General features: G+C 40.5%; 3 protein-coding genes and 1 pseudogene across 3 annotated transcripts in view; all 4 read left to right on the forward strand.

Moving 5' to 3' along the window:
• Positions 1-8,048, forward strand: part of LOC137997683 (nose resistant to fluoxetine protein 6-like) — a 67,944-nt gene extending 59,896 nt beyond the window's left edge. The window contains exons 10-15 of the mRNA XM_068843839.1: positions 870-949; positions 1,644-1,760; positions 2,597-2,750; positions 5,081-5,291; positions 5,525-5,667; positions 7,539-8,048. Coding sequence (XP_068699940.1) covers positions 870-949; positions 1,644-1,760; positions 2,597-2,750; positions 5,081-5,291; positions 5,525-5,667; positions 7,539-7,658 — 825 coding nt within the window. The 3' untranslated portion in view covers positions 7,659-8,048. The remainder of the gene's footprint in view (positions 1-869; positions 950-1,643; positions 1,761-2,596; positions 2,751-5,080; positions 5,292-5,524; positions 5,668-7,538) is intronic.
• Positions 8,049-12,653: 4,605 nt separating this feature from the next.
• On the forward strand, positions 12,654-15,870 carry LOC137967683 (uncharacterized; annotated as a pseudogene).
• A 1,440-nt stretch (positions 15,871-17,310) lies between these two features.
• On the forward strand, positions 17,311-20,365 carry LOC137967689 (uncharacterized). The gene is made up of 2 exons (XM_068814226.1): positions 17,311-17,880; positions 19,066-20,365. Exons 1-2 carry the CDS (start codon positions 17,531-17,533, stop codon positions 20,363-20,365), a joined length of 1,650 nt encoding a protein of 549 aa, XP_068670327.1. The 5' UTR covers positions 17,311-17,530.
• A 76-nt stretch (positions 20,366-20,441) lies between these two features.
• Positions 20,442-21,297, forward strand: LOC137967696 (uncharacterized). The gene is made up of 2 exons (XM_068814237.1): positions 20,442-20,923; positions 21,108-21,297. Exons 1-2 carry the CDS (start codon positions 20,442-20,444, stop codon positions 21,295-21,297), a joined length of 672 nt encoding a protein of 223 aa, XP_068670338.1.
• The last annotated feature ends 122 nt before the right edge of the window (positions 21,298-21,419 follow it).

Here is a 21,419-nt window from a genome sequence, read left to right on the forward strand (position 1 = left end):
AGACGTGTAAAAATTTTCTCTTTAGCAAAATATGATGGATACAAAGCGAGTCTTGCCTTTAAGAACGGTGCCTACTATTGTTATTGCGCATACGCTCTGTGCATCTCAAGATACTCGGGTTACCTATTGGTGGTTCCTACCAATACAGTGATATTTTTGGGCGGTTTAAAACTATCCGGAGAAAGTAGATCTTAGTAAGTACTCTTTGTATCCAAAAAGAAAATTGGGGGTAACCGTGTGTATTTTTCAGAGGTAATTAAGCTTCAATTTGAGAAAGAACGCCATACATTGCTTTGTATTTTATAGCTTTTTGCAAATATTATTCATCAATTATCTTTGAAAAATGCGTGGTTACCCTCAATTGTCTTTTTGGATTTCGATAACACTTGTTAAGACCTACAATTCCTCCATAATCATAAAACGGGGCAAAAATACCTTTTTTAGAATTAGTAGGCACCGTCCTCAAAATTAACCTGCACGTAGACCAATCTGTTAACTCTGTGAATGCTTCATAATTACTGGGTTGCCAGTATGGCAATCCCAGTCGGAAAATGGGTGAGATTTGTTTGTTTTCTCTTTTTTTTATTGGATTTGTTGTAGAGTTATTCCATTATTAGCCTGCGTAGCACGTATTTCTGTGAATTTTGGCTGTGCGAAAAATGGGGCTTGGTATTTTGCGCTGCCACAACATCGAAAATTTTTTTCCACCTCGGAAATTCTAGTCTTTTCTTTCTCCCAATGAACTGCTCTTTAGTAATCTCTTACCCCAGGTAGGATTAAGTGTTTGCACCTCATAACATTTAAATTGCCATCGCGTACAGAGTGTAATGTGCTCTGATGATAATGTAAGTTATGATGTCATTTTTCAGTGTATTGGCTGGTCGTGGTATCTCGCTAACGACATGCAGTTTTATATAATCAGTCCTTTGGTCATATTTCTGGTCTATAGGTAGGTGTTACCAAGCAACAACTGCTAACATGCGGCAATGAAGTGAACCGAAAATCATTGCTCGTACCAAGGCAATTTGAGCGATCATTGCCAAAAAAGCCATGACATTTTTGGACTTCAATGAAATTCGAATTCAGAAATTCTAAGATAATTGTGCGATGCTCTGGCAACTGCATCATCTTCGTCTGCATGGTCAGTTTAGTGGGTTTGTGTGAGAATTTAACAAAATGGAAGATATACCAGTTGTAAATTAGAGACAAAATTAACAAATGTTCCCTTTACTTCACTTGCTTTTTATTGACTTGCTTCGTCTCTAAGGTTTCAACAACTTGATAAGGGCGAAACATGAATCTCGCCGTTGAGGGCTTGAGCCCAGGTTATCATGGTTGCAGAGACCCTTTCGACAACTACCTCCCCCAATATTTCCAGGACTACCAACCACAAGAGTCCTTTCTCTGTAGAGATCTATACCCTGGGAAAAAGGGATCGAACAAACTAGCCTTCAATTGCTATTTCAAGCGACACTTGGCAGGATAGTCATTAGAAATGTAAGCTGTTATTGCTGGAAAGGAGTTGCTGACCGTTCTGTTGTTGGTGCTGTGATCGACTTGTTTGAAATTTTTGTTCCTCTTTTCAAAGTTCGACTTGTAATCAAATTCACTTTGCCTGTGAACTGTTCTTTTTTCTTTTTTAGATTCAAGTGGAAAGGAGTGTTTGCCAGTGTGGGTGGACTTCTCGGAATTTCTTTTGTTGTCACTGGAGTGATAATTGATTGTTATGACCTGAAAGTAGTACTATTCGGCATGGGCGAGTAAGTGTTCCATGATTCTTTTTTTTTTCTTTGTTTGTTTCTTTTTTTTGTTTTTCTTAACAACATCAGCTGCGAATAGATAGATTAGACCATTTAAAGACACAGTGTTCCAAGTCAATGAAGCAAATTAAAGCAAATTGCACCCGGCAGTCGTGGCAGCGGTGATGCATTTCACAAACTGTTTTCTTCTTTGCTGGGAGTCAAAGGATTTTTGCGTGAGTTGGTGTAGAAACTAATTCCCTTTTCTTTGCGTAACCTCCAAAAGGGTCTTGGCATGTTGGTCATACCCGAAATTCGCATTTTATTTTTTCTAAAGAGCGAAAAAAGAAGTGTTAATCAAATTATTGATTTAGTCAGAGTCAAAGCAAATCCTCTGTTTTTATAAAAGGTAAGCAATCTGTTTACTTCTACAGATATTTTACTTTGTTTTTACTACGCTAGTTTCAAATTGTGAGAGCAAACGAACTTAGTTGTTTGCCCTTTTCTTTGCTTTTAGCAATTACAGGAATTCATTCCTTTACTTTAACATCTTTTTCCACGATTGAAAACTAGCAAATTAATAACAACGTTGTGACAACAAGGTCAAATGAAGTAAAATCATATTCATTAAAAGGGTTTAGTGTTTTGAGGAAAGAATACCCAAAGAAAAGCCACTAGCAGTCAGTCAGAGAATTCCGGAAATACTGATTGCTCTTTGAGTGGTTAGTTTCCCCAACCCTGCACGATCCTGGCTGCTTGTTTCTCAGGAAATGGCAGGTTTTTTTTTGTTTAGGGATCCTAATAAAAAACCAAACAATGATGATGAAAACAATTTCTCTAGTTTTTTTTTTTTTTAGGGATCCTAATAAAAAACCAAACAATGATGATGAAAACGATTTCTCTAACCTGTTGTATATCAAGCCATATTGTCGCATCTCACCTTATCTTGTGGGAATGGTCCTTGGATATCTGATCCACGTTGAAAAATCAGCACCTCGTCTAAGCCCATTGGTAAGTAGTAGAGAAGGACCTATTCGCGATCGCTTTTAAAGATTTTTCCGACAGCTGTTTGCCTTTTGTAAGGGACTGTCACGTTATTTAGAGTGTTTAGGGGAAGTCTTTAGTTAATCATGTGTTTAATACTTGAAAATGGTAATGTGGAATTCCTTTACTGATAAATTTATCGTTACATCACAACCAAGATGATTCTGAAAAAAAAAGCTGTCTTTATCCAAGCGATTTGCCATTAACTTGAAAAATGTCCGGTCAATTTTTTCCAAGATTACCCAAATGCATTCCGTTTAAATCTTGTCCATTTGTGTCCATCTATGCAGTTCTTTCCTTTTGCTGTATTTCTTTATGTTGTTCAAGAGTTTTAAGTGGTTATTGCACTGTTTCATTGTACTTTTTGGGCATTTTGGGTGTCATGAAGTTACATCATTGTGCATGACATATCCCCTTTAACCCTTTCAGCACCGTGGGGTTCCCCATTGACGAGTAAAATCGTCTGGCGTTAGACAGAGTAAAATCTATAAGTGGCACTATTAGGAGTGAAAGGGTTAAAGTCTCGAACAATCTGAGTCAGCAAAACAGTAGATAGATTTATAGTAGCATCTCCTGTCCGGGAAGCGACAGTCTCCTTTTGCTTGTCATGAAAGCGTAAGAATTCTGTCATTCTAACATTTATGTCTCGCTCCTTTGAGAAGTTGCTCAATACCTGGATCGAACAGTCAAGAAATACGAAAATTTGAAAACAAATTTTATCCATTTTTGGCAAAGGGCATTTTGCCGTATGCTAAATTTCTTAAGTGACACAGGGGTTACCCCAAGGAAAGCTTTGGAAAACTATACGTCCCATTGGGACGTATTAAAATATGCGGGATCTGCTTGCAATGAGAACTAGCCACTATGTTATCACCTAACTTAGACCTTGTCCAAGAAATATTGCAGCGGACGTAAAGCGTGTTACAGTCATTTCTAGGATGATGCGAGTTAAAGACAATTTCGTTCGAGGAAAAGTAGAACCAAAAGATTTGAGCCTACCGTGTCCTTGCGACACGGTGACGCACTATTAAAAAGGGATCGCCTCACGCTCTGATTATCCAAGATCGGGATAAACAAACAGCAACAAAGGGATGAAACCCTAAAAGATATTCTAGTCCAACGCAAGAAAAATGAACGGGGGATTTAAAAAAAAATGAACGACAGATAGCATGTTAAGGACTCATTGCCATTAGGAACTTTTTTATTGCACAAATTATCACAAAGCTCTGTATGCGACCACAGTTGATTGTCAAGTCATCTACCATGTGCCTAATGCGCCACGCCTTTTACAGTGCGTCGTCTTTTTTAGTGAATTACTATTAATGATTTTCTGTTTCGCTCGTGGAAAGTAAAATAGTAGCAATTATGGATTTTTCCAACTGGAAACTGACTCCTTTTTATGCATCTTAAAAGAGGAGAGGAGATGTTTTCAAGTTAAACATTGACGAAAGCCGTTTCCAAAAGAACAAGAAAAATGCTAAAGAAGTTTTCAAGTTCACTTTATCTTTTGGAAAATTATCCTATTTAGTACTTATGGAATTATTCTCCAACACTCTGAAGATCTTTGAGATATTGTGGTGATCGGAAGTGACTTCGTTTCGCAAAGTAAGCGTTTGTCTGTTTGATCCTCTGCCGTTGGCATCAGTCATTGACAGACACAAACTTTCAGACATGATCGAAATAATACTTATCTCAGTGCCTACTCCATGAACGAGCAGCTCGGCTTCGTGTTACTCGTGTCTATTGGAGCATTACTAAACCACGAAACACCGAAAGGAAACACCAAAACATCATGTATGACCCCACCATACATTGAACACTAACTGACAAAGGTTGGATTTGAGATTAAATACCTAGGCCTAATTAGGCCTAAAACGTTTTCTCCTAATCTCAAACTTGAATCTGAATCTTAATCTTAATATCAATGAATTAAGAGCATCAACATTTTAGGCCAAATTAGGCCTAAAGGGACATATAATCTCAAGATCCAACCTTTGTTGATTAGTATTCAATGTATGGTGGTATCATATATGGTGTTTCGTTGCGCTGTTTCTTATTTTTAATTAGTTCAGTAATGTCCCGTTTAGTGCCACCGAACACACTCTAGTGGCTGTATACTGTCACACCGAGTTTCATTGGTTGTGCCTTCTGATGTGACTACATAATGCATAAAAAAGCATGCCTTTAAAGTCGCCTAAAGCTGTTATAAATGTTATTGAAAAAACACATTTCAGTTTTCTTTTACAAGTTGCGTCAGTGACGTCACCAAAGGGTATCTTTGATTACTTTGATTGCAGAGAAAAATACCGAGACAGATTGTTTGTCTGGTCGGTTGGTTTGTGGCAATTGGTCTCGGTGTGACTGTTGTGTATGGTATTTATCCTTCTACCAAGAAAGGAGGCACGCCATTCAATAAGGCTGATAACATTACTTACGGCTCCTTTAGTCGCTTTACGTGGGGTCTGGCGCTTGCATGGGTCATTTACGCTTGCAACAAAGGATATGGAAGTAAGTAAAACTCGAAATCAATACGATAATTCTTCTCATGGTAAACTTTATTTTTTAAGTGACATGTTAATCCCTAAGTATTGGAGAATTGTGTGAAAACTAAGGAATACTGAATGATCATCATATTAACACGTACATGCACCATTCAAGCATGGACGCGGCGTAGACGTTTCATTAGAGATAAAATTGTCGTCCGGCATCCAAGTCTGCCTCGTATAATGTTTGTGTTGCAGGTCTTGTAAACAAGTTCCTATCTGCGTCGTATTGGATTCCACTGAGCCGTTTGACATACAGTGCGTATTTGCTGCATTTGATGGTTCTGGGAGCTTACTTCGGGTCCTTTCAACACACGACAGAATACACCGACAAGATATTGGTAAGTTGAATACAGTAATACATACCATGTCTTTATGAGCAGTCCATCACTCTTTAATTCAGAATTCTTGGTGCTGAGTATACAGCAGATGTGACTGGACTTATGTTAGGTTGAGGAAATAATTATTCATAGATATGATAACCTCACGTCAGTTTGTTCAACACGATGAAAATAAGGAAACACAAATCGACGGGATTTTAGAATACAGTAAAACCCCGCGAGTGAGATCTTTTTTTTTAGGAACCTGATACCCTAAAATTGTCAGGAAGACCCCCTCGAAGCAAGAACCTGTTGTCCCTAAAATTTGAAACAGGTTCTTATTTTCTAAAATCTACAAAATGTACGCACTTTGGCAAATAAGATCAATTGACATTTAAAGTTCTCTACAAACGTTCGTTTCTTAAGATGAGCATTTGTTTACGCAAGCGCTGATGATTTGTTATTAACAGCATATACTTTCATTCGTACACATTCCCAACATTCAGTAATTGTTGCCAAAGGCACAACATTTTAATCTGCTCTGTTTAAATTGTGAACTGGAATTTTAACAGTAAAAGCATTTGTTGATGTTCTGAGGATTCTTGTGATCTTTTGATTTTACTTATCGTCATTTTTTGTGTGATTTTCTCTATTCTGTCTTTAAATTTTATTCAAATTTTATATAAGGGATAGGGAAAAACCGGCTGCTGCATGGGGGATGAAGACCGAATACCAGTAAATTCTGCTATCTATAGCGTGATTTTTTCTTCAGAAAATAAGAACCTATTTAAGGACGATGCCTACTATTGTTATTGTACATATGTTCTGCGCATCTCGAGATACTCGGGTTTCCTATCGGTGATACTTACCAATACAGTTTAAAACTATCTGGAGAAAGTAGATCTTAGTAAGTACTCTTGGTATCCAAAAAGAAAATTGGGGGTAACCATGCATATTTGAGGGATAATTAAGCTTCAATTCGCGAAAGAACGCCATACATTGCCTTGTATTTTAATGCTTTTTACAAATATTATTCATCAATTATCTTTGAAAAATGCGTGCTTACCCCCAATTTTCTTTTTGGATTTCAATAGCACTTGTTAAGATCTACATTTCCTGCATAATCTTTAATAAATTAGTAGGCACCGTCCTTAACAACCTAAATAGCCTAAATTTCTGTTAATTGCCATTTATGGAAGAACCTGTTTGGGCTAAATTTTAAAATGGAAGGTTCTTACTCGCGGGGTTTTACTGTATATGAAATTTCATAGATGTGACGTGCGGAATAAACATGAAATGAAAGTTCAAAAGATCAAACCTAAAAAATCCAGGCTTGGACTGGATTCAAAGTCCGTGTTACCAAGCAATTGCGCTTCGCGCGCATGCACTGCTCTGCCAACTGAGCGATCAAGCGATGTCATCGAAGCTGATCAATTGCGATTTGAAGTTCTATCGCGTCAGTGATGAATGAAACATATTTTTGAATATTTGAAATATCATATTTGTGAAGTGCGGGATGACGATGAAATGAAAGTTCGAAGGATCATCGCAGTCAGATAAACAACTTGAAAAACATCCAGACTTGAACGGAATTCGAACAAATGACTGCAGGCCGCACGACACGGTAAATTTTAAGTTTTTTAAGGTATATTAGTCACCCGTGTCATGCATCATAGGGATGCCGCGCACATATGTGGAGGTGTGCTCGGCACTCCAAATATTGGTACCGTGTCGCTATTTTGAGTGTCCCCTATCAATTTTGTGCGTGAAATGGGTTATGGTCTCGATGATCTCTGAAACGTCGATTACCTTTTTTTGTTAGACCATCGCCCGAGATATAATTTATTGATCTCTCAGCCACGAGGGTAAATGTTTGTGTTTCCTTTTTGCAGGCATTCTACTTCGTTTCCATAGTAGCGATGTCCTACGCTGTGGCGTTTGTGCTGGCTGTTTGTGTGGAGTTTCCTATGATGCAGTTGGAGAACGCGTTTTTCTTTAGAAATAAGAAGTAGGGCATGTAATGCCAATAATGTTGAAACGCATGCGCAGATCTTTACTTTAAACACTGGTAACCCATGACATCTCCCTTTATTGGTATCATGTAAAAAAGCGTAAACTGGCTTACCCGACCTGTAAACAACCTGAAGAAATGTGATCATTTGGTGGTTTCGGCTGACTCGACATCGCTATCAGCACCTTGTTTCATTCAACTCTCAGTTTGTCCACTGTTGCAGTTTTCCTCAAGTGATTTAACAAAAAGCCGAAGCCTGGTGGCCCAACGAGGACTTCTGGTTGATTTATTTTTTAATTGTTATTTTCTCAATTATTGTTATTTTTCATTTTTTATTTTTTTTATTATTTGTTTTTAAATAAAATACTAGTGAGCAGCACACAGCAGCAAATCTTGTCATCTTGTCAGTTTCATTTTCTCCGGCCGGTTTCGTCTGGACCACTAAAACTTCGTCAGGGAGTTTAATTGGACAAGATGGTACATGGAACTTGTTTTATAGCTAAGTTACAAAGTAAAAATCACGTTCCAACAAGGGTGTGAAGAGCGAAAGACATCCACAGAACACTAAGTGCAGGATATGACCAAAAAGCGTCATGGTATAATGTAAAATTATCATTTGGGGCTCACGGATTATGGTTTTGGTCATCTTCCAGGATTCTGCGCCGTACAGTAGAGTGCTTAAGACATTGCTTTTGAAGAATCGGATCTTTGTCACCTGGGTGATGTTCTTGGATCTACAAGTGCCTCGAAGCGGAGCAAAGCCCTGGCTTTCCTTTGAAATCCGGACTAGGATCTCTTCTTCCCCATTTCTGCTGGTGGACACCTTAGATCCCAGGTAGGTAAAGTGTTCAGCCTCATCTACCACTTCCCCATTCACCATAATGGTGAGGTTTTGCTACTCATCCTTAAGTACCTTGTCTTCTTACTGTTGATCTTCAGGCCTAAGTTCCCTGCTGTAGTTGCCCTGCATGTCCTGGTGTCAGTGGGCGAGCAGCGCAATAAGGTCTTCCAAGACACTGGTCAATGTCCATCTAATCCCTTTTCTTCCACTACTAGTCACTTGTTTCAAAACCCAGAAAGGGGGTGAGAATACGCCTTTGTTTCAAACCCGTGGTCAGGCTTAAGGCGTCTGTAAGCGCTGCATTGCAAATAACCTGGGACTTGAATTCAAGGTAAAGCATCTTGATGACAGTTACCAGTTTTGGTGGAATCCCATGGTGCCTTAATATCTTCCCCAGGGTATCTCGGTGAATGCCGTCAAACGCCTTCTCAAAGTTAATAAAGTTGGGATACAGGGGAGCATTCCATTCCTTGCTCTGCTCTAGAATTTGCCTCAGGGTGAAGATGTGGTCAGAGCACGAGCATCCAGGGCGGAACGGCTTGCCTGTTCCTGCCTGATGTACTTACTCGTCCATTTGTTTAGCCAGTCCTGTCTGGATGATCTTGTTGAAGACCTTGCTGGTAAAGGCGAGCCGAGTGACGCCTCTCCAGTTGTTGCAGACACCCAAATCACCCTTTTTGGGTAATTTTACAATGAGTCCGATCTTCCACGCTTCAGGAATCGCTCTCCCATATCTCTCTGAATATGCTCATCAAAAGGCGTGGTGTTTCAGTTTCTTCAGCCTTGAGCATTTCTGCTGTCATTTTATCTGCTCCACCTGCCTTCCCGCTCGTCATCGCTTTGATGGAAGCTTTCCCCTCTTCCATGGTAGGTGGAGCTATGCAGATATCCAAGTCCTCTACTGCCGGTGGAATCTCAGCTACTTGTTCAGGTTCTGGCCTATTTAGAATGCTTCCAAAATGTACCTTTCAGCGTGCAAGCTTTTCTTCTTCTTTCGAAAGAACATTGCCATCTATGTCTTTTACAGGGATATCGTTGTTTTTAAAACCATTATTTAACATGATTCTAGTTCTATGTAGGTTCTTCAGATCTTGTATACCAGAAACCTTTTCTGCCTCATCCGCCAGTCTCTCTACAAAGTTATTCTTGTCTAGGTTGGTCATTTTTTTCTCCTCATGGTCCAATTCTGAGTATTTTCTCCTTAGCTGGTCACGGACGCGTTCTGACTGGGTGGAGTTCATTCATTCATTTGACTACTCTCCTTGTTTTTATTTTCTCCCAGGTCTCCCCTTGTATCCATTCCTCCCTCTTCCTCTTTGTAAATCCAAGGACCTTCTCTCCCGCTGCCTTGAATGCCTGATTAAAGGAGTCGACGTTCATCTCCTGTTCTTCCCCCAGGATTTGGAAGCGCTTTTTCAGCTCCTGTCTAAAGGCTTGTCTGATCCGGTCATCTTTCAGTTTACGAGAATGGAAGTGTTGTCCCCTTCTCTGTCCTCTTCGTGCCCTCCGCAGCTTCAGTGAGACAACTGCCACCAGCGGGTTGTGATCACTGGCGACATCTGCTGCTCTGTAGACCCTTACATCTTGTAAGGAGCTTCTCCATTTTCCGTTGATCAGTGGTTCCACTGGGCGAGGGCTAAGTCGTTTTGTCAACATCTCTATGCTGCCTTTCTCCATTGTCATTGATGGTACCTATACCGTGCTTCCCCATCACACGGTCCCTGCCAATGTTATTGTTCCCGGGTCTGGCATTCAGGTCTCCCAACACCATAAGAAGGTCGTGTGTTGGGACCTCATCAGTCACTGCCTGCAGCTGTTCGTAAATAGCATCTTTGTCTGCCTCCTCAGCATCTTCAATGGGAGCATAGCACATTATCACCGTCAACTTAGTGTACTTTGAGTTGAACCTGGCCTTGAGCAGTCTCGATCCTGATGGTTTCCATTCGATGAGTGTCCTCTCCTTCCTGCTAATGATCAAGGCCACTCCCTCTGTGTGATGGCCATCCAATCCGCCCGAACATAGTATGGTATGCTAATGTCCTCTGTCCCGACCCTGTCCAACAAGCCTTACAGACACCAAGGATGTCGAGGCCGTAGTTTTGAAACTCCCCTACTACTTGGGCAAGCTTACCGGTCTAGTACAAAGTTCTTACATTCCAACAAGCTATTCTAGTCTTCTCTTTCGGTTTCAAGAAATCCACAGTCGGGGTGTCAACTCCCTGGAGGGTTTGGTTGACATCCGTCATCCGTCCAGTTCCCTGGCTAGTATCATCCCCGTCACCACCAATGATTCTCTGGCGTTGGTTTCGGTAACAATAATTGTTTGACGGGATGGGGTTGTTAGCCCCATGCCCAACCCTCCTCTTTTACCCGGTCTTGGGACCGGCTGGATATACCCAGGCAGAGTTGAAGCTCTCGTTTTTGTGCACGATTGATGGCGGGACCTTGGGAAGCCAAAAAATTGGCTTTTTGTGAAGAAGAAAGCGTTTCAAGTAAAGGTGGTTCAATTCAATTTATAGCGCCGAGGACGACTGAATCTTTGAAATTTAACTAATATCAAACATTTTGAGAGGTAGGCTTCAGTCTAAATCAATTTTTTGACGTACGTTCAAATTATTGTTCCGGATTGTTAAGGTCATGCTAAACTTAAGATCTTGTGCATGTTTTTTCGCAAAATGCACTGTTAGGGATTATTTCTACAACTGAATAAAGCTTGATGACATATGTTGGTGTCATTCACAGATAAAAAATATAATTAACAATTATTCACCGAAGTGAAGGTGAATAGATAAACAATAGCCTTCATTTGGCGCGAAAATATGCTCGGATATTTGTCCGCGGATTATCTGTTTATCTGTTTAACTTGTCTAGTTTGTCTCGTTGTCTTCATTTTAACTTGTCTCGTTCCTTTGAGAAGTTGCTTGATATATGGAGCTAACAGGACAGAAATGAGCTAATATCAAGCAGAGTTCTTCCATCTTTGGCAAAACCCTAATTTCACTCCGACGTTTGCCGTTTGGCGTAAACGTCATGCTTAATCTCTATATTATGGGGAATATACGCTGGCAGGAGCCCAAGAGTAGGAGTGCAAACTCCCAGAGACACTGAAGACTCGCTGATCTTTACTGACTTTACTGAAATTTTCTTAATTCTGCGGAATCTCACCTTCAAACCATCAATCAAATTTCCGAACATACCCGACCGAAGATCGACTCCGCCTCCACAAAGTGAATTGGAGTTTTTGTTTAGTGCACAGTTCGAACACCATTATGATATGTATTTGGAAATTCTTCAGTGAAAAGATTCGTACAGATTCCATCGGCGCCGAGTTCGAATGTACGAACGTACCGTGGAAGCCAAAGATGCTGATTGGTGAGTTATGTCACGCATCAATTGATTCCGCCATCTGTAGTTGGCGTCGGAAGTTTCACTTTCGATATATTAAAATTCAGCTTGGCAGCGAGGCCTAGAGGACACAAACAAAGGAAACTGAATGAACATGTTTATTCATTTCTTTTGTTTGTGTCCTCTAAGGCCTGTTCCAAACGTCGTGCTACTGCCGTGCCGAACTCAAATGAATTTGGCTTGGCAGTGGCACGACGATGGCACGGCAGCGGTTTCAAACGTTGGACCTAATACAGTCGCGCGAAATTCAAAAACAAACCATCCATCCAGCGTAATAGTATGCAAATAATGCAAAATACATTAAATTAATTTATGAATTGAGTTCGGCGCAACAATAGCACGCCGTTTGAAACCAAGTCGTGCTACTGCCGTGCGGCACGGCAAGTCCTGCCGTGCTAAGTAGTCGTGCCGAACCTAATTCAGCCGTGCTGCGCGTGATACTGCTACTACCGAACCTAATTCAGCCGTGCCACGCGTGCTACTGCAGTGCTTAAATCGAAATGACAATTTCATTTGGAACAGTCCTAAGCTTCACTATCATGGTGAATTCTATTTCGATACCAGTCTCACTCACTAGTGAGTCACGTGAGATATGTACGTGTAACCCAAGCATTGAGTTGCGCGCGTAATCTTAGAGCGTTCAGTACTGTGTCTGAAGATGGCGACCAAAGCAGAAGAAAAACACCCGAAGAGGAGGATGAACTGATTAGTGATGAGTCAAAGGAGCAGCAGGCAAGTCCCACGCCAACAATGACGAACCCGATGGTTCAGGTTATGCAGAATTTGAACAGTTCTGTCGAAGCGATGGCGGGCTCTATGCAGGTGATGCAACGATCCCTCAAGCGACTTCACTCAAACGTACCAGAGGACCATTCCTCTCACCCAAAGAAGAAAAGAGCAACCACTTCGAAGGATATTAGCTCCTCAGAAGAAGGTGATGACTCGGACAAAGACCTCGAGGAGCTTTATGGCGACGATTTAAAACAACACAATGCTCGACACGAGCAAACAGACGACAATGACCCATTGTTGTCGGAGATTGCTGAGGAACTGCAGAGCTCGGAGGATACGGGACCTGCTATTGATAAAAAACTCGCAGAAATCATAAACAAAAAATAGTCTGCGAAATTGCCAGACTCAAAACTGAAAGATAAGTATGGGAAATATTTACGTCCCTCGAACTGTGAGACTCTCACAACACCACGGGTAAATCCCGAAATATTTATTTATTTATTTATTTATTTATGGCTACTTTATTTGCAAAGAACATCGCAAAAAGGGTGCTGCCAGGGAAGAACTGAATCCTCATATACGGCAACCCCCAATATGGGATACCCCCAATATGGGATACGTTGAGCCACTCAGCGAAACAGCATGACCTCAGGTCGAGCTCAACTCAGAAAACACTGGCTACGGTTGGAGCACTACTGTGCAAATCGCCCGAATTGATAATAAATGTGAAGCATACACAACAGTCAAATGTCGACTCTGACCTAAAAACGTTGATAAAGATGAATACCGACGCGGTTGCCCTTCTAGGTCATGCTCACATTGAAATGTCACACCGCCGAAGGGAGTCCATAAAACCCCACTTAAACAAAGAATATGCAGGGTTATGTGCCTCACATGTACCTGTGACAACCTTTTTGTTTGGAGACGACCTCCAGGCCCGGCTCAATAGCATCCGAGCTTCGAACAGGATAGGCGGCGCAGTAGAAAACCGCCAAAATTACAAGAATAATTACCGGGGAAATTTCCCGTGGAAATCAGACAAGCGTAGAAGGCAGCCTTTTTTAGCGAAGAGCCGTCAGTGGAAGCCCAATCAGAGGTCATACTCTCCTGAATGTTGAAAGGCTATCCACTGACATATTTAACAGTTTACAGGTAAACAACCTTATCGTTTGTGAGCCATTACTCAAAAATTATTTAGAAACCAAGGTGGAAAGTTTTGAAGGTGGCCAACTGGCACATTATTTTTGTGAATGGAATAAGATCACTTCTGACACAGAAGTCCTTAATTGTGTGAAAGGGCAGTACATAGAGTTCTGTACTTCACCAATAACAAATAGAATTCCCAAAGATAAAAAATATAACATCAGTGACTCACTGATTATAGATGCAGAAATTCAAAAACTGCTTGACAAGGGGGTTATTGTCCCTTGCGGACATGAAATAGGAGAAAACCTCTCACCCATTTTTGTAACTGAGAAAAAAGATGGATCCTTCAGAATGACCCTAAATTTAAAGAGTCATAAAAAGCATGTTGAATATCAGCATTTTAAAATGGACTCAGTCTGGACAGCCATTAGATTAATGACTACCAACTGCTACATGGCCTCCATTGACCTGAAGGACGCTTATTTCTCAGTTCCTATTGCAAAATCGCATCAAAAACTCCTCAAATTTGAGTGGAATAATGTGTTGTATAAATTTACATGTTTCCCCAATGGGCTGGCGTGCTGCCCTCGTAAATTTACAAAAATAATGAAGCCAGTTTTCTCCACCCTTCGACAACTTGGCCACTTATCTACAAATTATATTGATGACTCATGCCTATTTGGCCAAGACTGGGATGATTGTGCACAGAATGTTATTGACACAGTCAGAATTTTAGACACTTTAGGTTTTGTGGTACACCCACATAAATCTGTGTTTACCCCCACCCAAAAATTGTTGTATTTAGGATTTGTCTTTGAATCGGTGTCCATGTGTGTGAGGCTCACACCAGAAAAAGCTGCCAAGCTTAGAAAAGCAGCTACAGACTTGCTACAAAGCAAGAAACCAACTATAAGGAAACTAGCTCAGTACCTTGGATACATAGTATCAAGTTTCCCAGGGTCAGGTTATAGTCCCCTACATTACCGATCACTGGAGTATGATAAAAGTACAGCTCTAAACTTTAGTAAAGGAGATTTTGATGCAACCATGGAAATATCAGCCCAAAGTAAGGATGAACTTGTATGGTGGGCTGACTCCATTGAGACAGCTTACAACTCAATAAGCAAGGGTGATGTTGACATTACAATTACATCGGATGCATTAAAAATGGGATGGGGCGCAGCAACAAATAATTTGTCAGCAGGTGGCCTCTGGACAGCGGAGGAGGCCAGGGAACACATTAATTACTTAGCGATGCTGGCAGTTTTATTTGCTCTTAAATCATGTAGCACTTTGACTAGTAATAAGCATGTCAAAGTTATGGTGGATAATACCACCACAGAAGCTACGCTGAATAAAATGGGTACATGTCACTCCCCCAAACGTAATACTCTCACCAAGGTCATATGGGAATGGTGTATTATTCACAACATGTGGCTTACAATGGCCCGCATACCCGGCCAGGAGAACATTGAGGCAGACAGAGAGTCACGGACATTTAGGAGGTGTACAGAATGGTGTCTAAACAAAGAGTCTTTTAAACGTGCCTGCAATCAACTCAATGTTACCCCAAATATAGACCTTTTTGCATCTAGAATAAATTTCCAGCTCACACCTTATGTTGCATACCGGGCAGACCCGGAAGCATTTGCCATCAACGCATTCTATATGTCATGGGAACCTTATTTATTCTATGCGTTCCCACCATTTAGCTTAATAACGAGAGTACTTCAGAAGATCCAAGAGGAAGGGGCAACAGGTCTTCCTCTAGTGCCCAAATGGCCGACCCAACCATGGTGGCCAAAAATGGTTCAGATGCTAATCCAGCCACCAGTTCAGTTTCCCAAAGACAGAATGACATTATTTCTACCCAGCGAACCAAAGGAGCTCCATCCGCTACACAAGAAGCTCACATTGATTCTATGTCATCTTTTTTTGGTTAGTGCTTTGTATAATATCTCTCCATTGCCGTCATGCTCGTCTTCTGGACTGTGGTATTTGTGAAATTTAATCCCTGGTTGTTTCCACGCAGGTCCGCACGATTCAAGGGGACGAGGACGAAAATACTGCTCTATTTGCACGAAAGTAAAGGAAAAGAACTTCAAAAACATGCATTCATTTTGAACTTAACTTCGTAGGGTAGTAAAAACATTTTTTTTTTAAAAAGTACCATTAAATTTAAGCAACGATCCGTCCTCGAGTTTTCTAAACTTTCAGCCCCTACTCGATCAGCAGCTACCTTTTCCAGAGCGTTTCTATCCTCCTGCTCACTTCTCTTTAACGTTTTATGATGATTCGGAAATAAATGTGCCATTCTTTTGCCGGCCTGGAATTTTTTCTCCGGCGTTTTTTCGCCATGTTATTTTAACTAATGTTTGAAAAATATTTATGAAAGTCAAGTAGACTAGTGCACGACTGATAAAACAAGGAGAATATCAGTCGTGCAGTAATCTACTTGACTTTCATAAATATTTTTTATCAATTTTGACTGATCGCGATCTTCTCTGATCCAACGCTGTGCAATACTTATCCTCCACGGTTTCTTCAAAGGTTTTAAAACCTCAATTTCACTAATGCTCGAAGTAATGCGTGACATCTTGCAGTTGCGTCAGCTGCGCAGTAACGTTGCGCACAAACAATTAGCGCGAACGTCCTTAAGTGGTCTATTCTAATTGGACGTCAAGGGATCGGGTTTGCAATTGGCCAGTAAGATCAGAATCCAGTTTAACGATAAAAAACACAACAACAATGGACAAGAGAACTTTGCGAAAACGAGCAAATTAAAGGAGAACGTTGAGTGACTGCGTGACGGCCATCTCTGTTTTGTTTCGTTTTTATTGTATTGCGGAGAGAGTTTTTGCGAAGTAAACATTAAAATGTGGTTTTTTGAAATGTGGAGCTCAGCGAGTCTTCAGTGTCTCTGGGGGTTAACGCTCCAACTCTTGGGCTCCTGTTAGCGTATATTCCCTACACAAACTCCAATTTCAGCCGGAAATTCTCTTAATTTCAAAAACAAACTCCAAATTAGAAAAAAAAGAAACCCTGAAGATGTCCCTTAAAGGAAAGTACGGTCTAGAAAAGGTGTCTCAAAATTACTAAAATTTTTCCCCAGGAATTCGAAAAATAATTGCTGTTTTGTCCAGTTCCATTGAAAAATGTGACAAGAGCACTTTGAAGTTGCCTCTTTCGTGACTTGGAAAGCGCCATCTTGCATATGACGTGTCAATAGTCAACAAACGTGTTTGTTACCAAGTTCTTCGTTCCCCGATCACTTACTCAATGTTGTGTGACCTTTCTGCTCCGAGAAATTCAAATGTAAGATGAATTATGGTAAGCGGTCTTTCGGTTCAATAGCTAGTAAGCCAAGTAGGCCATAAGTGCGACAGAAATTCAAGTCACTTAACAATCTCGAACCCAGAGGCCGCGATCCTTTTGGTCAGGGTTAGGGGATCGGGACCTCTGGCCAGATGGGATTTAGAGTCCGCAAATCGCGGACTTCCGGTTACATTGCGCAGAATCGAAGGTAGATCCCAAGATGCCGAGATGCCAAGATGTCGTCCAAGTTGGGAAGTGACACATTTCTGGAAGGCGTAAAATACGGATTAGAAAAAGTTGGAAAAGCAAATATTACGCTCAAACAGAAACAAGAAGAGATCCTGAAAATAATCGCTTTGAAGCAAAAAGATGTTCTAGCCGTTCTCCCAACTGGTTACTGAAAGTCGTTAATATATCAAATAATTCCACCTTTGATGAATTATCTGGATTCTGGCGAGAGACCAACCCAAACGAAGTCTATTGTCTTAGTGGTGTCACCGCTCAATGCCTTGATAAGGGATCAGGTAACGAAGTTAAAGCAGAGTGGACTGAAAGCGTGTATTTTGAAAGGTGATCGCGTGGAAGGAGAAGAAGATGAAAGAAAAGAAGAACAAGAAGGATTGGCATTCAGTGCAATAGAAAACCTGAAGGAGTTTCAGTTAATTTTTTCTCATCCGGAAGCCCTTGTAGGCAATAAAAATGTCATTAAGCTCCTGAAGACGGCAGGGTTTAAAAATCGTATCAAAGCCATCGTTGTGGATGAAGCACATCTCGTTGTTGACTGGTGAGTGCTACATGCTGTGGTTTATTTTTTATCTCAGGTACTTTTATATATACTAATGATCAATGGTAGCAGAATGATCACACTCATCTGGCAATAACGCCTGATGAGTGTGGTCATTCTTCGACCATACGAAACAGCGTTGTAGCAATAAAACGATGAACTGAAATTTTGCTACCATTGATCATTATTATATAATTTATTATATATAATAATGATCAATGGTAGCAAAATTTCAGTTCATCGTTTTATTTTGCTACAACGCTGTTTATGTATATATATATATATAATATATATATATATATACATAAATTGAAAGATTAAAGAGGACGCATCGATTCTCTGTTACTCTGAGTTTCGCGCCTAAGCGCTCGTCAGACAGGACTTTTCTGACGAGTGCTTAGGCGCGAAACTCAGAGTAACAGAGAATCAATGCGTCCTCTTCAATCTTTCAACTTATGTATACTTAGCTCTGCTACCACAGCATTGAGCACTTTACGCCAAGGTTGACTCGACCTCCACATTTATATATATAATTATATATATATATATATATACTGGGTTCTACCTTTACATATCGAGCACTGTGCTACGGAAGAGTCCAAACACAAATTTTTTATGTATCGATATAAGGTTATGATGTTGCAGGTCAATTTTCTAACCTTGTTTGATTCCCAATTTCCTTTGTCTCCTAGCCTTAATTATTCATGAATTAGGGCTAGGAAAAAAAGGAAATTGAGAATCAACATAGGTTAAAAAATTTTTACCCTGAAATCAAATTTGACCTGCAACAAACAATTATCTGCCCCAGGTGCTGATTAATGCCTTATTAGCAATGTGGGCATGATTTAGCCTACATGTATACTGCTTGGTTTTAAGCAGTTGTAATAATTATGCAGAATTTTTGCAATAAAGAATAAAACCTGTTTGGATTATTCTAAAATGTTTCATTGTGTGGTTCTAGAAAATAACACTACCAACCCCTGAACTTAATGGAGAGAAATAATTTTCCAAGGGTTAGGCAGAAGGGCTATACCTATTCCTGTGTTTCAAATGAAACCTAGAGGCAGAGGGGAATAAAGATGTTTTCTTGAAAAACACATTACCAGTGTATTCAAAGGTATCCATTCTGAAGATATCCTAAAAAGTTATGGCTTATTAAGAGACATGTATGGGTAATTTTTTTAGGAATGATTTTAGACCATCCTATGGGAAGTTGGCAACAATAGGAAGCATTCTTCCACAAGTACCATTGCTTGGTCTCACAGCCACGGCTACCAAAAAGACCAGAACTGACATCATTGAGTCCCTGGGCATGGTTAATCCTGTTGAAATCCTTGGAAACCCTGACCGACCAAATATTTGTTTCTCATCATCCTCTAGACCAGACAGAGGAGAGGATAAACTAAATGAAATATTGGTCCCCTTGGTGGAAAGCTTAAAGAAGGAGAGAACAAAGTTTCCATTTACTGTTGTTTTTGGCACATTAGAGACCATTTCATCGTGTTATAGCTTTTTCAGCCAAGCAATGGGGAAAGAGCAGTATGAACCTATAGGTGCCCCGTCCAAGGCCGAGAACAGGTTATTTACACAATTTCACGCCCAATACCCCGTTCAAGAAAAGGAAAGAATAATTGATAGCCTTACCTTGGGAAAATCTAAACTCAGGGTTGTCTTTGCAACAGTCGCATTTGGTGTTGGTCTGGACTTAAAAGATATTAGACAAATAATTCATATAGGGCTGCCATGTACAATGGAAGAGTACTTTCAGGAGGCGGGTAGGGCTGGTAGAGATGGTCTTCCTTCTAAAGCTCACATCTACTACAATTCATATGATACATCAAAGGCAAGAAAACATTTGTCTTCAGTAATGAGAGATTATGTGCAATCAAAGAAGTGTAAAAGGGAAATTATTATGGGGTATTTTGGGTTTTCCCCTCTGCCACTTGACACAGCTCATGCATGTTGTGATTATCACGAGAAACTTTGTAGCTGTGATGACTGTGTGCTCTCTGGTGTTGCATCTTTGATGGCTCCCGCCTTGACAGATCAAGCCCCTCCATTATCTAATGACGAGGTTTATCCTTATCCCAAACTAAATATGGAGCAAATAGCCAAACTGAATGAAGAACTTGTTAAATTTAGACTCTCATTACCTGGACATGGTAGGACAACAATAGGGAGTACAAGCCTAAGCAGTGGTGTTACTATAAAGTTAATTCGTGAAGTGGCTGAAAATGCACATACATTCTCTTCAGCAGAAGACATTGAAAAAAGACTTCCTTTCTTTAGCCAAAGTCATGCCATTTCAGTATGGAATATTGTTAAACAATTCCTTCAGAAAGTAGCCTGCGTGGCAGGCCGTAGAAAGGAGCGCCGGTGTGTAAGGAGGGAGGGAGGAGGGACGGCCTGCAAGGACGCTATTGTTTTCTCGGTTTTTTTCGTCCACCAGATGAACGTAAAAATCCTGATTGGTCAGATTTTATGAATTACTCAATCCGTCGTTCTGATTGGTTAGCGACCTGTCATGCAAGGGCATCGGTCTTCTCAATTCAATATTCACCATGGCGGATCGGTTTGAACTGTTGCTGAAGGAAACGATGCGATCTTTGGAAGAAAATGGAATCAAATTCATGCTAAAAGCAGAGCAAAAGACGGCGATCAGACATTTGTTTGAGAAAAAGGATCTTTTAGCCGTTTTACCAACAGGCTATGGAAAGAGTCTAATTTTTCAGCTTCTTGTGTTGCTCGCGAAAAGAGCAGGAAATTATGCTTCTTTGTTAGTCATAACGCCTCTTGTCAGTATCATTAACGACCAGGTTATGGAAGTCGAAGCCATGAATTTGACTGCTTGTAATTTGGCTCAAAAGCTAGGTAATTTGGAAGACATCGAAGGAGGGAATTTTAATGTTGTCTATGCATCAGCGGAAAGTGTCACAGATAAGCGATTTCTTCAATCACTGAAGAAGAACACTACTTTCAGTAGCAGTTTAGTGGCTTGTGTTGTGGATGAGTCGCATACAGTTGAAACATGGACCGGTTTAAGGTGAGGGATTGTATATTTTAATATACAAACGACATATCCAAATCGTCAATGTTGCATTTAGACAACACATTGCAATGAACTGCTCTAAAAAAATCGCCGGTTTTTCCGCGGTCGTCAAATTGTAGAGATTTTTTGCTCTTCACATTGGACGCTTCCATTACTTTTTCGTTTCTTTTTGTTTCAGGAGAATTAGTTCAGGAGAATTAGTTCTTACGCTTTTTCGATTAGGAGGACTGCTGCGTGCTGCAGGCGACAAAACGTCGAGTAACTTTCTCTTTGCACCTTCGGAATTCTCCTTGTTTTCTTCTCTCTTCAGCGCTAAACCTGTAGTTATGAATGGGAAAAGTTCACACAAGTTTTTGATCTTCCGATGACAGGCATTGCAGGCCACTTGCGACTCGTTGTGAGAAGCAATCACTGTTATCCCAACGTTCTTCAGAGATCCGCTCAAAACAACTCCGAATATTTCTTTTCTCGCAAACGGTTTAAATATATT

The sequence above is a fragment of the Montipora foliosa genome, chromosome 1, assembly GCF_036669935.1.
Source record: "Montipora foliosa isolate CH-2021 chromosome 1, ASM3666993v2, whole genome shotgun sequence".
Taxonomy (NCBI): Eukaryota; Metazoa; Cnidaria; class Anthozoa; order Scleractinia; family Acroporidae; genus Montipora; species Montipora foliosa.